Genomic DNA, 12,649 nt, shown 5'->3' with positions numbered 1-12,649 from the left:
ATTTCTATTCATGTTCGGAGAATAAAAGATGCGGTTGACACAGGGCTGCAAATAAATTAAATTTAATGTTGTTTTTTGTTTAATAGGTGAACTTTATTACTTGTCCATGCTGATCACGAATATAAAATTCATTTTTCTCTATCACGCAAGGTTTTCTTACAAATCAAATTTGAAAATTTGGGGTTTGTCCAATATTGCATACTTTTTTATTATAATTTTTCTTTTCTTCAATCAGAATAAGTAGCTTATCACGCTAAACGCATGAACATGTTTATTTTAAAATGAATATAGACAGACACAAAGGACCCATATAATATAGAAAACGACATATAGCAGTATATAATATACACACAAGAAAATCATTACACAATACATATTTTTCAGTTCTGTTTAGCACGCTTTCTTCTGTAAGCTTTCCTAACTTTCTTGTGATTTCCTTCTGGTGTTTCTCTGTACAAATCCCAAGAATAGTCAGCCATCATGCTAACACTCCAATGTCCTTGATACCTTTTCTCCATATCCCTCATGTCCTGATGGAACCGTTCGCCTTGTTCCTCACTTAATTCACCAAGATTTTGTGGAAAGTTATCAAGGTGTGAATACAAAAAATGTAATTTGAGATTCATGTTACAACCCAGCTCTTGAAATTTAAGTAACATATTCTCAACACCTTCTCTGTAATCAGGACTTTTGTGGTTCTCAAAGAAGTTCAACACTACACTTTTAAATGCTATCCAAGCATCTCTTTCAGCTACAGTCACTGTTTCCTCGAAGTCTTCATCATTCATTCATTGCCTAATGTCTGGTCCAACAAAAACACCTTCTTTCACTTTGCCCTACGACAGGGATGGAAATTTCTTGCATATGAACTGGAAACATTGTCCTTCCTTGTTAAGTGCCTTCACAAATTGTTTAATCAGCCATAATTTGATATGAAGGGGGGGAAGTACAACTTTCTCAGGACTGACTAAATGTTGTTGTACGATGTTCTTTGAACCTGTGGTCAATGTTTTCCGTATTGGCCATTCTTTTCTTTTCCAGTGGTAATTTCGTGCCCTACTATTCCACTCACAGATATAACATGGCATTTTCGTATATATCCACATTGTAGTCCAAGTAAAAAGCTGAAAACTTTAAGATCACCACACACTAACCAACCATGGTCCTCATATTTAATTTTATTTAGAACAAGTTGCATATTGCTGTAGGTTTCTTTTAGTGACACAGAATAAGCAATAGGAACTTAGGGGAAATTATTTCCATTATGTAACAGAACAAATTTTAAACTTGTTTTATTCGAGTCAATTCCAATCAGTTGAAAGACTAGGAAAATTTAACTTAGTCAGCAAACTGGACACATCACAACAAAACATGAGAGAATCTTGTTTCGAAAAATAAGGCAGAAACTCTTTCTCTCGGTGTCTCTACCAGGAAAATGTTGTTCCACAAGCCAGCAAGTTCTTTTCATTAAGTCTGGAACCAAGAAGCTCAGCTGATTCTTTAGATAAATTTAGGTCTCTAACTAAATCATTGAGTTCGCTTTGAGTGAACAGTATAGGGTCACGAGATCCGTGAGGAGGATCATAAATGTCATCTTCCATTTCACTTCCTTCCACTGAATCACTTAGTGAACCAGGATCACTTACACACTCAAGACGTGATGGAGGTGTTGGTACAGGCAAGTCTGGACCGTGCAACACAGGTCTCATTGCAGAGGAAATATTGGGATACACTATCCTCTTCTCGTTTCTAATATTTCACAGGAACAGAAATAACAATCATTGCTGTGATCCTGAGGCTCCCTCCACACCATGGGTATTGCAAATGGCATAAATGGCTGCTTTCCCGTGCTCCAGTTTCGTAAAGATTCCACACATGATCTACATACCTTGTGTGGGCCCCACGATTTATCTTGATCTCCTAGTTTCATTTTAAAGTATGCATAATATGCTCTTCTTACAAAATCTGTAATTTCCTGTCTCTGTAGCCAGGGAACAAATTCACCGCAGATGTAACAAAATACATCTGGGCTATTCAGACAACCACGAGATGCCATGGCCACACCACAGTAATGTACCACAGTGAACAACTAAATGTTAATGTAGGAGATCAGTGTATCTTACATACCATGGAAGCAAATTAGGACTTTTGACAGTTACATATAAAATTAATTTCAAATGATATATCAATGTTTTACATAGTATTATTTTCAGCATTTAGGCAAGAAACATATTAATTAATTTAAATAAAACAAAACTTGTCTTTATTACTTGTTAAATAATTTTAAAATGTACCATTGACATCTAGCGACAATCACTTCAATTGCACTGAAACGTGCATACCACAACCCACATATATAAATCGTGAATTGTAAAAAATTATTGCGTGATGTGAGAAAACTAATGCCAGTTTCAGCATCAGTAAGTTCAAATACATGTAAAACACCCAAAATTATAAAAACAACAGAACCCATGCAGCCCTGTGTAATTAGACACCACATATTTGTCTCCCTGCAACAACTTAAATCCAGCACATGCAGCAGACGAACTGGGTACACTAGCACTCCTAGTGACACACAGGGAAACAATAGGAACCAAAAGCCAGTCCAGCAGTGAAGCAAAGAATTCTCAAGCTGACGGTGGCAGAGGCCATCGAAATTAATTGAACCTGTACAAGTAAGTTACTCAGAAAAAGTTAGTGACTCGCTTATGTCTAATTAATAAGATACTTCTAGACATATTGGATTGGTAAAGTTATCGGTAATTTGACCGATACACCTATATCTGTCCTGTCCCTGGTATGTGGATGGACATATATTCTGCCAATCCAATATTATTAAATGACAAGCATTTAATATTTCCATGAAGAAGAACCTGATAGGTTCATTTACCTTCTTAATGTAAACCATGACTGCAATGAGTTTTGCTTTTGCAAAAGGACCTACGTATTTATCAATTCATTCTACATAACCAAAATATGTGAATAATATCTTCATACAGTGTAGTCAAGTCACAAGACCCATATAGGGGAATCCAAAATGTGAAGTTCGTGAGATTTCCTGGGAGGGGATGATCTGCCTTTTGTGGCATAATTGAAGCATGTGTATCATCTTGAGTCCAGTGTTCTGAAATAACAACTGTTGGATATTAGAAAATAATGCAGTGAACGTTACTTTTAAAGTGTATTTTGTTAGTGCCAAGTTGATAAAACTTTGAATTGATACCCATGCTTACTGATACTGAAGGTTGAAAATTATAACAATTAAAAAGTTATTCAAAATATTAATATTAATTGGTGAGTATTCCATTTCAATTATACGCATCAATTTACTTTCATTTGAAAATATAATACTTGCTAGTAATCAGAAAACTTCAAATTTTGAATAATTTCCAGGATAAATAAGACTGCAAAAGTGTTGCCAGAGTACAGTCCATCTGTGTTACATCCAACTCATTGATGTTTTTTTTTTTAATGTGCACTTTTATGCACAAATGTCTAATTGGGACTGGACCTACAGTTTAAGTGCGATCTGAACTACGTTGTGCCTTTGCCATGTATCGAACCTGGAACCCCTTGATTACAAGGTGATGTTGCCACTACGCCATTGGGGAGGTGTACATGCTTTAACTGAGCAAGTTATTTGGTTTATTTTATAAATACTTTGTTTTTTTGCTACTTTTGTCCTTACTTGAGGATGAGTGATGATATGATGAAATTGATGAAGGGACACTCACAAAGTACACCCATGCCCAGACTGGGATTCGAACCTGGGACCCTTGGTATCGTAGCATGCTGTGCTAACCACTTTGCCATGAAGGTTGGCACGTGCATGCATTTATCTGTATGAGTCGGCAAAATAGGAGTGAACGTTGCAAATAGAAGATCGTCTGTTCCACTTTCAAGGGGTTTGTTAGCAGTTGCAATGGAAATCATGAATCACTAACACCAAGAACCGAATGCATATCAACAAAATTCTGATCAAAGGTAACTTTTCGCATGTTTCTACCAGTTTTCCCCATTCGGATTTGAATTTGAATTTGTCCACTCGAGCGAGGTATATCTTCTGAGGTTCAATTTGCTTCATGCAGGAAATAGTTTAGATTTATTATAGAAGTCAGAAATATTAAGTATAGTACAAACAAAATTTCTGCTAAAGATTTTATTATTGCAACAATGTGTACTGCGCATCAATATTGTGTGTGTGTGTGTTTGTATACAGCAATATAATTATAGCAAATAATCAAGCTCATAAACTGTACGTCTAAAACACACTAAGGCAAACAATTCTTTTCTTTTCTGTGTAGATTGGGAACAAATTTTGGGTAATTTATAAAATAGTGCTATGTGGGTTACAATAAATATTCATGATCACAATAAAATGCTAGCTTTAATTTCTTTAAAATAACAGAAAATGCATGTTACAAGCTATTTTTTGTGCTATACAGTCTCTCTCTTTGAGTTAAAACTATGCAATAAACAGCATTTTCTTGTTTATATTTTATTCCAGAACAAACTCAAAATTACAAGTGAATCCCCACTTGCTCTCTTCATTGTAGTTAGTCTGGAAGTTTTCGTTTTGGTCGGACTGGAAGTTGATTGTTAGGAAGCGTGCATCGGATTTTATGAATTTATTCTCCAAGTCGTGGCCACAGTAATGAGTTACCACTGCTTTGTCTTCACCCACTACGCTGAAAATATCTGAGCATTCCCCATCTAGACGTTCCTCAAGTTCAAACACAGGACATGTGAGTTCTATTTTGTATCCCTTGGGTGCCTAAAAAAATACATCATTTTTTATAAATATGAATAAAAATAATTATATCCCTACTAGAGGTGAGGCAATACCACTTTGAACCTGTTCCCACTCACTGTTGACTGGCTATTGTAACAAAAGTTGTTCAGAATAATTATTAACATACATAAGCAATTCCACATCAATTTACAAGAGTTTTTCTTGAAAATATTCAAAGAATTTGATCAGGATGTTAAATAGTGGTCATGTAATCACAATTCAATTTTTCCACATAATACTGGTGCAAAACAAATTAACCTTTAGTCCCCCGCCGTTCCATATGTGGAACAAAAAAAGTATGTCCCTGTCAGCCGCGGTTGCATATATGGAACAAACAGCTTTAGATACAATTATCGAGGGTTTGCCACACTTATATTTGTATATTGAGGTTGAAACACTGACAGTTCGGTTCGGGAACATGTGTTTACAAAAATTCCAAATCCCCCCCTCCTTTCTCGGAATATGTCACGTAATATGCAAATTTGCTGTTTTGAGGAAAAAACCGAGTTTTACGTTTTGCCTTATTATTCAAATTGTATTGCACCCACGAACATGAATCAAGTTTCATTCTGTTGCGGAAGGTCCATTCTTTGAAAAAGAAAAAAAGCAAAAGTTCTGGTTTTCTCCCCAAAGTAGTTGGAGAAGAGGGGGCAAACTCCTCATTTTTATGTTTTTTTCATTGAAATTCGGGGGATGCAGCCCCCGCCTGTAACCCCACCGTGGTTGGGGCATCCAAATTTTACATGGTTGCATGCACCGATGTATTACCTGCAAAACAAAAGTTATCCGAAGTAGATTGGTCCCATAGTGCCAGAGTTATTACGATTTTTCTCCATTATGTATACGAATTCAAATTTCGCTCTCAAAGCCTCGGCGACACTGGGCTTACTTTCATCAGACCGCGCGGCGTACTAAAGGTTAAAGTTTTAATTTTGCATAATTTCCAGGATAATTAGACTTTGCAAAAGTATCATAATTTATCGGTAAATAAATTCCAACACGTACTCCTAGTATCGGTCAATGCAAATACATTGGCATATCTATCAACTCAATTCTAATACCTACTGCTTCAGATAATGAAATCCATCTATTTTTCCTACATAACACAAGATACACACTGTTTGCAGTACACTATATTTACAACATAGACCAACATTGCATTGCGCATGTGTAATGGAATAACAAATCAATGACATAAGAAAATAATTATGCAATGTTTTAAAATGATGTATGTTCAGATGTTGGCATGCTGGGTGCTACAAAATATTGATTTACAATTTTTCATGCAAAAATTTTCAATTCGCAGTAGTCGTACATCTAAGACCAAGAGATGTCCAGGTTTTCAGTCTTGTAAATGAAATATTTCCACACAATATTACTGAGCACTTTTTTTTTTTTGCTAGTATAGCACATGGCAGTTTCTTCATAGTTATTTTGTATGCGTGGCCTGCATACAGTTTACATAGAATATGCGTTACTATGGTGCTGTGATAGACGATATTTGCAAGGCAGATTGCCATGCTGGCGGTGGCCTAGTCGGTAGGGTGTCAGACTGCCATGTGGGAGACCTGGGTTCGATTCCCGGGTGGGTGATCAGAATTTGTCCGGCCTTGTCCCTGCATAAAAGTGGCTCTGGAGCTCACCCAGCCTCAAATCAATGGTTGCCTAGGGGTAAAGGCAACCGGAGCATGGTCTGATCACATTACCTCTAAAATGACAGAGGTCGAGAATGTGTGGGGCCCTACCCCCACATCTCCTAAAATGTGCCTTCATGGTGGCACAGTGCTATATACACAGGGAACTTTGCCTTACCTGACACTGCCATGCCCATTGTGACCAAAACTGTGTTCACCCCCTCCCTAAATGCTTGTGTTTGAAATTATTGTGTTGCTTTGACCTCTTCCGAACTATATTAATTTCAGAAAAAGAACTGCTTGTATATTTTTTTAACTTATAATGCTAGTTGTAACTTAATCATGAACATCAGTTATTGGACCAACCAGATTTAACAGTGTGTAAGAGACTATAGACTGGAAATCAAAATAGAACTTACAATAATATTGTACATGCAATCGAACTCATTGTAGTACTTGTCACTGTAGTTGGGTGAGGTGATAGTTCCACCAGTTTCGTTGTAAGAGCCTCCACATACTGGTTCAGTTGTTACATTCAGGCGAACATTCTTTATGCCCCTGTTTACTACAAGTAGTTGAACTTCCATGAGACGACTGGTGGAATTAATACCGTACTTGAAAAATGGCCCACAATAGCTGCAAAATGTATTTATTATAATTAATAAGAATATGAATTAGGTATTTAGCAAAAATGGAAAACATCCCTGAATAACATAATTAAAGACAGTAACAAACTTGGAGCACAAATGTTAGCTTGGCTGATGGCATTGTTTAATAACAATTTGTTACTTGACATTCATAGATTTTATTAATTTTCCCACAAATTAGTAATTAAAATGATGAACTAGATACGAGAAATATATTTATTGATTGAATTGAAAATGTTGGGTGCATGAACACTTAGGCTATTTTCCACCTGTCATATTATACAGAGTCCAGCCCCTTATCATAACTAAAATAATCATCTTTGTCTGAGGACTAAAATATCCATACCTAATTACAAGCTGAGGCTGTAAAGGAGCACATGTAAGGACAAACACAGAACAACAAAGCCCTACAAAGCCCCAGCATAGGTCCAGAGGCCTCTGACTGCAACACTGGGTGGAGTACAGCCATGTCAAACTTGCAGGCTGCATGTGGCCCCAGCCTCCCTTAACCTTTTGGTGCCCAAGCATCTCGAACGAGATACCCAAAAGTAACCCTCGGGGTACCAAGCGTCTCGATCGAGATGCTGTGTCAAGGTTGTAGTTTTTACGTTATAACTTTTCTATTTTTGGCTAGAATATCGATTTTATTTTTTTATATTGTTCCTAACACATGTATTTAACAGAAATTGTTTTTTGCATTTTTTTTTGTCTTCATGAAAATGGAGGGGGAAAGGTGGGAAAAGGTACTTCTCTTTTGCGGCTCTTTTCAACGTCAAATTTTTGCCGACAAAGGAAGACCGGCTTTGTTGTTCTGTTGTTACATTGGTCATACTGCAATGATGCAAATATTTTTCTGTTTCTTACATGCCAGCGATAATTTCTATGTGCATTTTGAACTTTTCATATCCTTTTTTTCGGGGGGGGGGGGGGAGAAACCCCTTTTTTTAAAAAAAAAATTCAAGGAATTTCCCCCCTTTCACCCTCCATATGTGCACCGAATGTGAATAAATTATATATTGTCTGAATCTGTGATTCATTCTGCGTACAACGGTATATCGTTCATATCTCCAGGGCAAATAGTCTCTGAGCTAAAGTTATTTCAAGGTACCGCTGCATTTTGAAGCTTGAATCAGTGGCGTGCCGACAATTCCTTTTGGGGGTATAACTCAAGTTACATGGCTCATATGATAATAATGCAAATATTTTTGTGTTCCTTACATGTTAGAGATCATTTCCATATGCATGTCAACACTGTCATGTACTTTTTGCTTGAGGGGAGGGTGGGGGAACAATTTTTTTTCCCCGAAATTTTGGAATTTTGAGAGTTAGCCCCCTCGCCACATATACGCCGAATTTGCAAAAATTTCATATAGTCTGAATCTCTGGTTCATTCCGCGTACAACGGTATATCACTCATCTCTCTAGGGCAATTAGCTTCCGATCTACACTTATTTAATTGAAACTCTGCATTTTGCTCAAAATCGGCTCGGTACCCAGAGGCTTACTTGTGAAAAAGGTCTTGGGCGTCAAAAGGTTAATGCAGCCCCACTTACACTTCATGCTTGAAATTCTATGGATACATTTGTAGTTATCCTGTTTTCTCTTTTCTCGTGAAACAAGACCTGACTCATCCAAACTTCACCACATTAACCAATTTCCCTGCACAGGTATTGCATTAAAGTGTAGCTGTGGTGCGAACTAAGCAAACTAATTGACAGGTTACTTCTGAAGTACAGAAATATCTTGCCGGCTGGGGGAGGGCAGCGTGCATACTAGAGTGCTGCATCAAGGCTTTTTGGCTTGGTTGTCTAATAGTTCACACGGATGACACTAGATGGCTTAACGGAATAGACTGTTTCTTCACTTGAGCAAATAATGCTCGAACATTCAAACGATCAGTATACACTTGATCTCTGTATGTGTCCCTTCATCAATTTCATCGTATCATCACTCATCCTCATCATTGCAATTAGCGAAACGTGGCAGAAAAGCGATTCTAATAAGAAAATATTTAAAAAATAAGAAATACAGTTGAGGATTGAAGACTTAGTCAACGAACAATTGAAAGCGAAAATTGTTCGTGTTGCCTTTTCGCTTGCAATATGTGGAAGTACAGACGTCTGTGAGGTAGCTCAGTTAGCTCTCTTCATTCGTGGATGCGATTCTCATCTCGATATGACAGTAAAACTACTTGAATGATTCCTCTCCTTGACACAAGAGCTGATATTTTGAAGAAATTGGAGGCCATTTTGCAAAGTTACAGTTTTCCTTTATTTTATAACATGTTTTATAAAGTTATAATATGTCCTTCCCAACTTCTCAGGAATACCAGGAATATTTGTACATAGTAAAAATACTACGTGATGAATTTGGAAACAGGTTTCAAGAATTCAGAGGGTGCGAAGGGCAATATTCTTGTTCGCTGCTCTGCTCGCTTTTCTTTTGATGATGCGTGTGCAAGTCCTGATCTTCAAATGGAGCTTATTGAATTACAGTGCAACTCGAATTGAAAGAGAAATATTGCGAGGTGGGCTTTCCTTGATTTTTCTCATATCTCCCATAGCAGTATCCTCGAATAAGCTATTTTGGTGCAGAAATTTTATTAATTTTGGTTGCACTTGCCTTGGTGAAAACTTGTTTCCCATAATGAAGATTAATGAAACAGCCAAACGATCAAGAATGACTGACAATCATTTTTTGTCTGAATTAAGAGTTTCATGCTCTCAAAAAACTTATTGCAGACTTTTGGGAAGCTAGTTTTAAAGAAAGAAAAAGTGTCAAATCTATGGGAAACAAAACTATAATTGCTCACAAACCATTTCTTGCAAAAAATGTTTGCACAATTGTAACCAATTTATACTCAAAACTAACATGTAAAATACTATCACCATGAAAAAATATTTGTTTGATTTTATTTCAATAAAACATGCAAGGATATTAAATAAAATTATTTTCACAACAATTACAGACACACGTAATCGTGTAATCATTGAGCTACAGGGTGGATGTGAGGGAAAATGAAGCGAATTCCCCCTCCTGGTTTTTGCATACCCCTGTGGTTGCTAACTTATGGCAAGTCAGGGTGGGGGGGTCTATACCTAGGTATATAATTTGCATATCAATGCTGCAATAATAATCACTGGAATCCATCCGTTATGGTCTAACTACTTAGTTCTGGACTTTAAGGGATTGGGGTTTCTAGATGTGCAGCCTGGAGAGTTTTTACATATTGTTATGCAGCCCTACTCACGAATTGAGTTTGACATGGCTCAATATGGAAGTGAGGTTGATTTTTAGGTGCCTTCTTAAAAGGTTACCCCTCGAGAAATATATGTTCTGAAGGTTTTGACACTGTATCACTCTCCATCGCACCTCTCTGATGACCAGGTTTCCTCCCCGATTGTGCATAGGGAATGTGAGGGAGACAGTGGGCAAGTGGCTATTTTAAAACATGGCCTGCATGGTCAGTTTCATCACTGAAAACAGCATTAGAATAAAACTGCTTTCTGTGCTGCACTTGGCAGAAGGAGAGGTACATTTCCCTTGGTGAAATTTTATGAAAGATATAGAAATTGCTGGAAAATTTGAAGTTGTCAGACTTCTTTTTTTGTTTTACTTGTATGCCTGCACCCCCCAGAATTCTCTACTAATTTTTGCTCCATTTATGCTGCTATTTCTAATTTTTGAGGAAAGGGGATCATATGTGCTTGAATTCTACACTGGGGTGACATAGGGTTTTGGACCATTGCTATGAAGGCTGGTGCTTTGATTTTTCTTAATTTCCAATTTGGTTCTTTGTGTAGTACTGTTATGTTACTCCACTGAATTCTGTGTGATTCATGCATGTTCAGCTATTTTTACCCATCTGTTTGTTTGTCTATTCTTTTCTTTAGAGGGCATCCTTGTTCTTCTATGTAAGCTTGCTCACATTCGCATAGTATGTTGTACATGCAGCTTTTGCTAGCTTGTGTGGGGTTCTCTGGTTTGTGTTTGATAGTAAGCTAGTAAGAAGCAAAGGTTCAATGAAGTACAATTTTCTCATTGGCTTTGAATAAGCTCTATATTACACTTCTGGATCACATAATAACCTTGTCAAGTTTTTTAAGTTTCTTATAAACAAAATACCGCTTTCTTTTAGGGTCAGAGTCACAGTGATCTAGTCGGAAGGGCATTTGACTGCCACACAGGAGACCCAGGTTGATCAAAGGTCATAATTTTTCTGTCCTTGTCCTCACATAAAGCAGCTCTGGGGCTCACCCAGCTTCAAATCAATGGGTGGGTACCTGGATGCAACCCTGGGGGTAAAGGCAGCCAGAGCATGGTGCTGATTACATGACCTCCAAAATGGCCAAGATTGAGAATGTGTGAAGCCACATCCTCTAAATGTGCCTTCATGGCATGGTGCTATGTGCACGGGAACTTCTTGTAGGATCAGGCAATGCTACTGAAATATCAAACAAACATTGGACGGCAACAATATATCAAGAAATACACTAAACCATCAGGACCACAAGAATACTGAGTAACCAATTTCGCAGACGCCATGTACAAATTTTAACCACCATATAAAAGTAGACTTACTCCAACATTTTGTGAACCTTATCACCCACTTTTACAACATAGTCTGAGCAAGACGCGGGAGGTTCTGGTTTCACTTTCAGCTTCCACTGCGTGAAGTTGTCGTAACCTTCTACCTGAAACAGTGATACGAACATTTGATAATAAAAACTTGATTCGTTGCTTCTTTAATTTTGTGTTGTAGGCCGTGAATATACTTTGTCACACCATGATATATATGAGCACTCAACAGACAAAGTTACACTATTGACATTTCAATGCCTGGCTGGCTGATCATAAGCCACTTTCCCTCATTAATACATAGCCTGAGTCTACCAATTTTTCAGAATCGGTTGCATTTATGAAGAATCCTAACCAGTGTGCACATAAAAGCCTGGATTCAGTTAAAACATTTTTCAAATGGCCACATTTCAGTTGAAATATTTTAATATTATGTTTATCAAACATAACCACATATTTTAATAAATAATTCATATTATGATTTAAAATACATATTAATTTCTTGTGTGTACAAACTTCTTGTTCTATGTTGTTTTGAAAAGATAAGCAATAACAAAATATAACTGAAATGGATAAGTGAGATAAAATATTCACAAAATGATGCAAAACTATTGTATATACAATATACATGTATACAAGGTTTAACTGTATATACTTGGGTGAATCGAAAAGTAAGTTACACCCGACCTGTGTTCCTGTACTAAGAGAGATAAAATAATCACGCTTGGTGGCAACACTGTCTGGAATGTTTTCTTCACACACCAGAAGCAGCCATGCTTCAGCTGGTTTAGTATGCGAGTAGTCACAGTGTGAGTATGGCAAGTTGTATTGAGGTGCGCTCCGTCGTCCAATTTTTGTGGGCACAAAGGCATAATCGAAGTGAACTCCATCGCCAAATTGTCAAGGTGTATGGTGAGAATGCAATGTCACATGATTGCAAAATGGTGCCAGATGTTCGAAAAGGTAAGATCGAACGTGAACGACGAACCGCATGTCGG

General features: G+C 37.3%; 1 protein-coding gene across 1 annotated transcript in view; it reads right to left on the bottom strand.

Annotated features, from left to right (window-relative positions):
* Positions 1-4,185: 4,185 nt before the first annotated feature.
* LOC145998369 (procollagen C-endopeptidase enhancer 1-like) overlaps positions 4,186-12,649 on the bottom strand; it is a 33,300-nt gene continuing 24,836 nt past the window's right edge. The window contains exons 4-6 of the mRNA XM_083134779.1: positions 11,655-11,767; positions 6,846-7,062; positions 4,186-4,774 (exon numbers count right to left, since the gene is read on the bottom strand). Coding sequence (XP_082990905.1) covers positions 4,499-4,774; positions 6,846-7,062; positions 11,655-11,767 — 606 coding nt within the window. The 3' untranslated portion in view covers positions 4,186-4,498. The remainder of the gene's footprint in view (positions 4,775-6,845; positions 7,063-11,654; positions 11,768-12,649) is intronic.

The sequence above is a fragment of the Lepisma saccharinum genome, chromosome 1, assembly GCF_977018435.1.
Source record: "Lepisma saccharinum chromosome 1, izLepSacc3.1, whole genome shotgun sequence".
NCBI classification, from domain to species: domain Eukaryota; kingdom Metazoa; phylum Arthropoda; class Insecta; order Zygentoma; family Lepismatidae; genus Lepisma; species Lepisma saccharinum.
The sequence above is the reverse complement of the archived record's forward strand: the minus strand, read 5'-3'. Positions and strand labels throughout refer to the sequence as shown.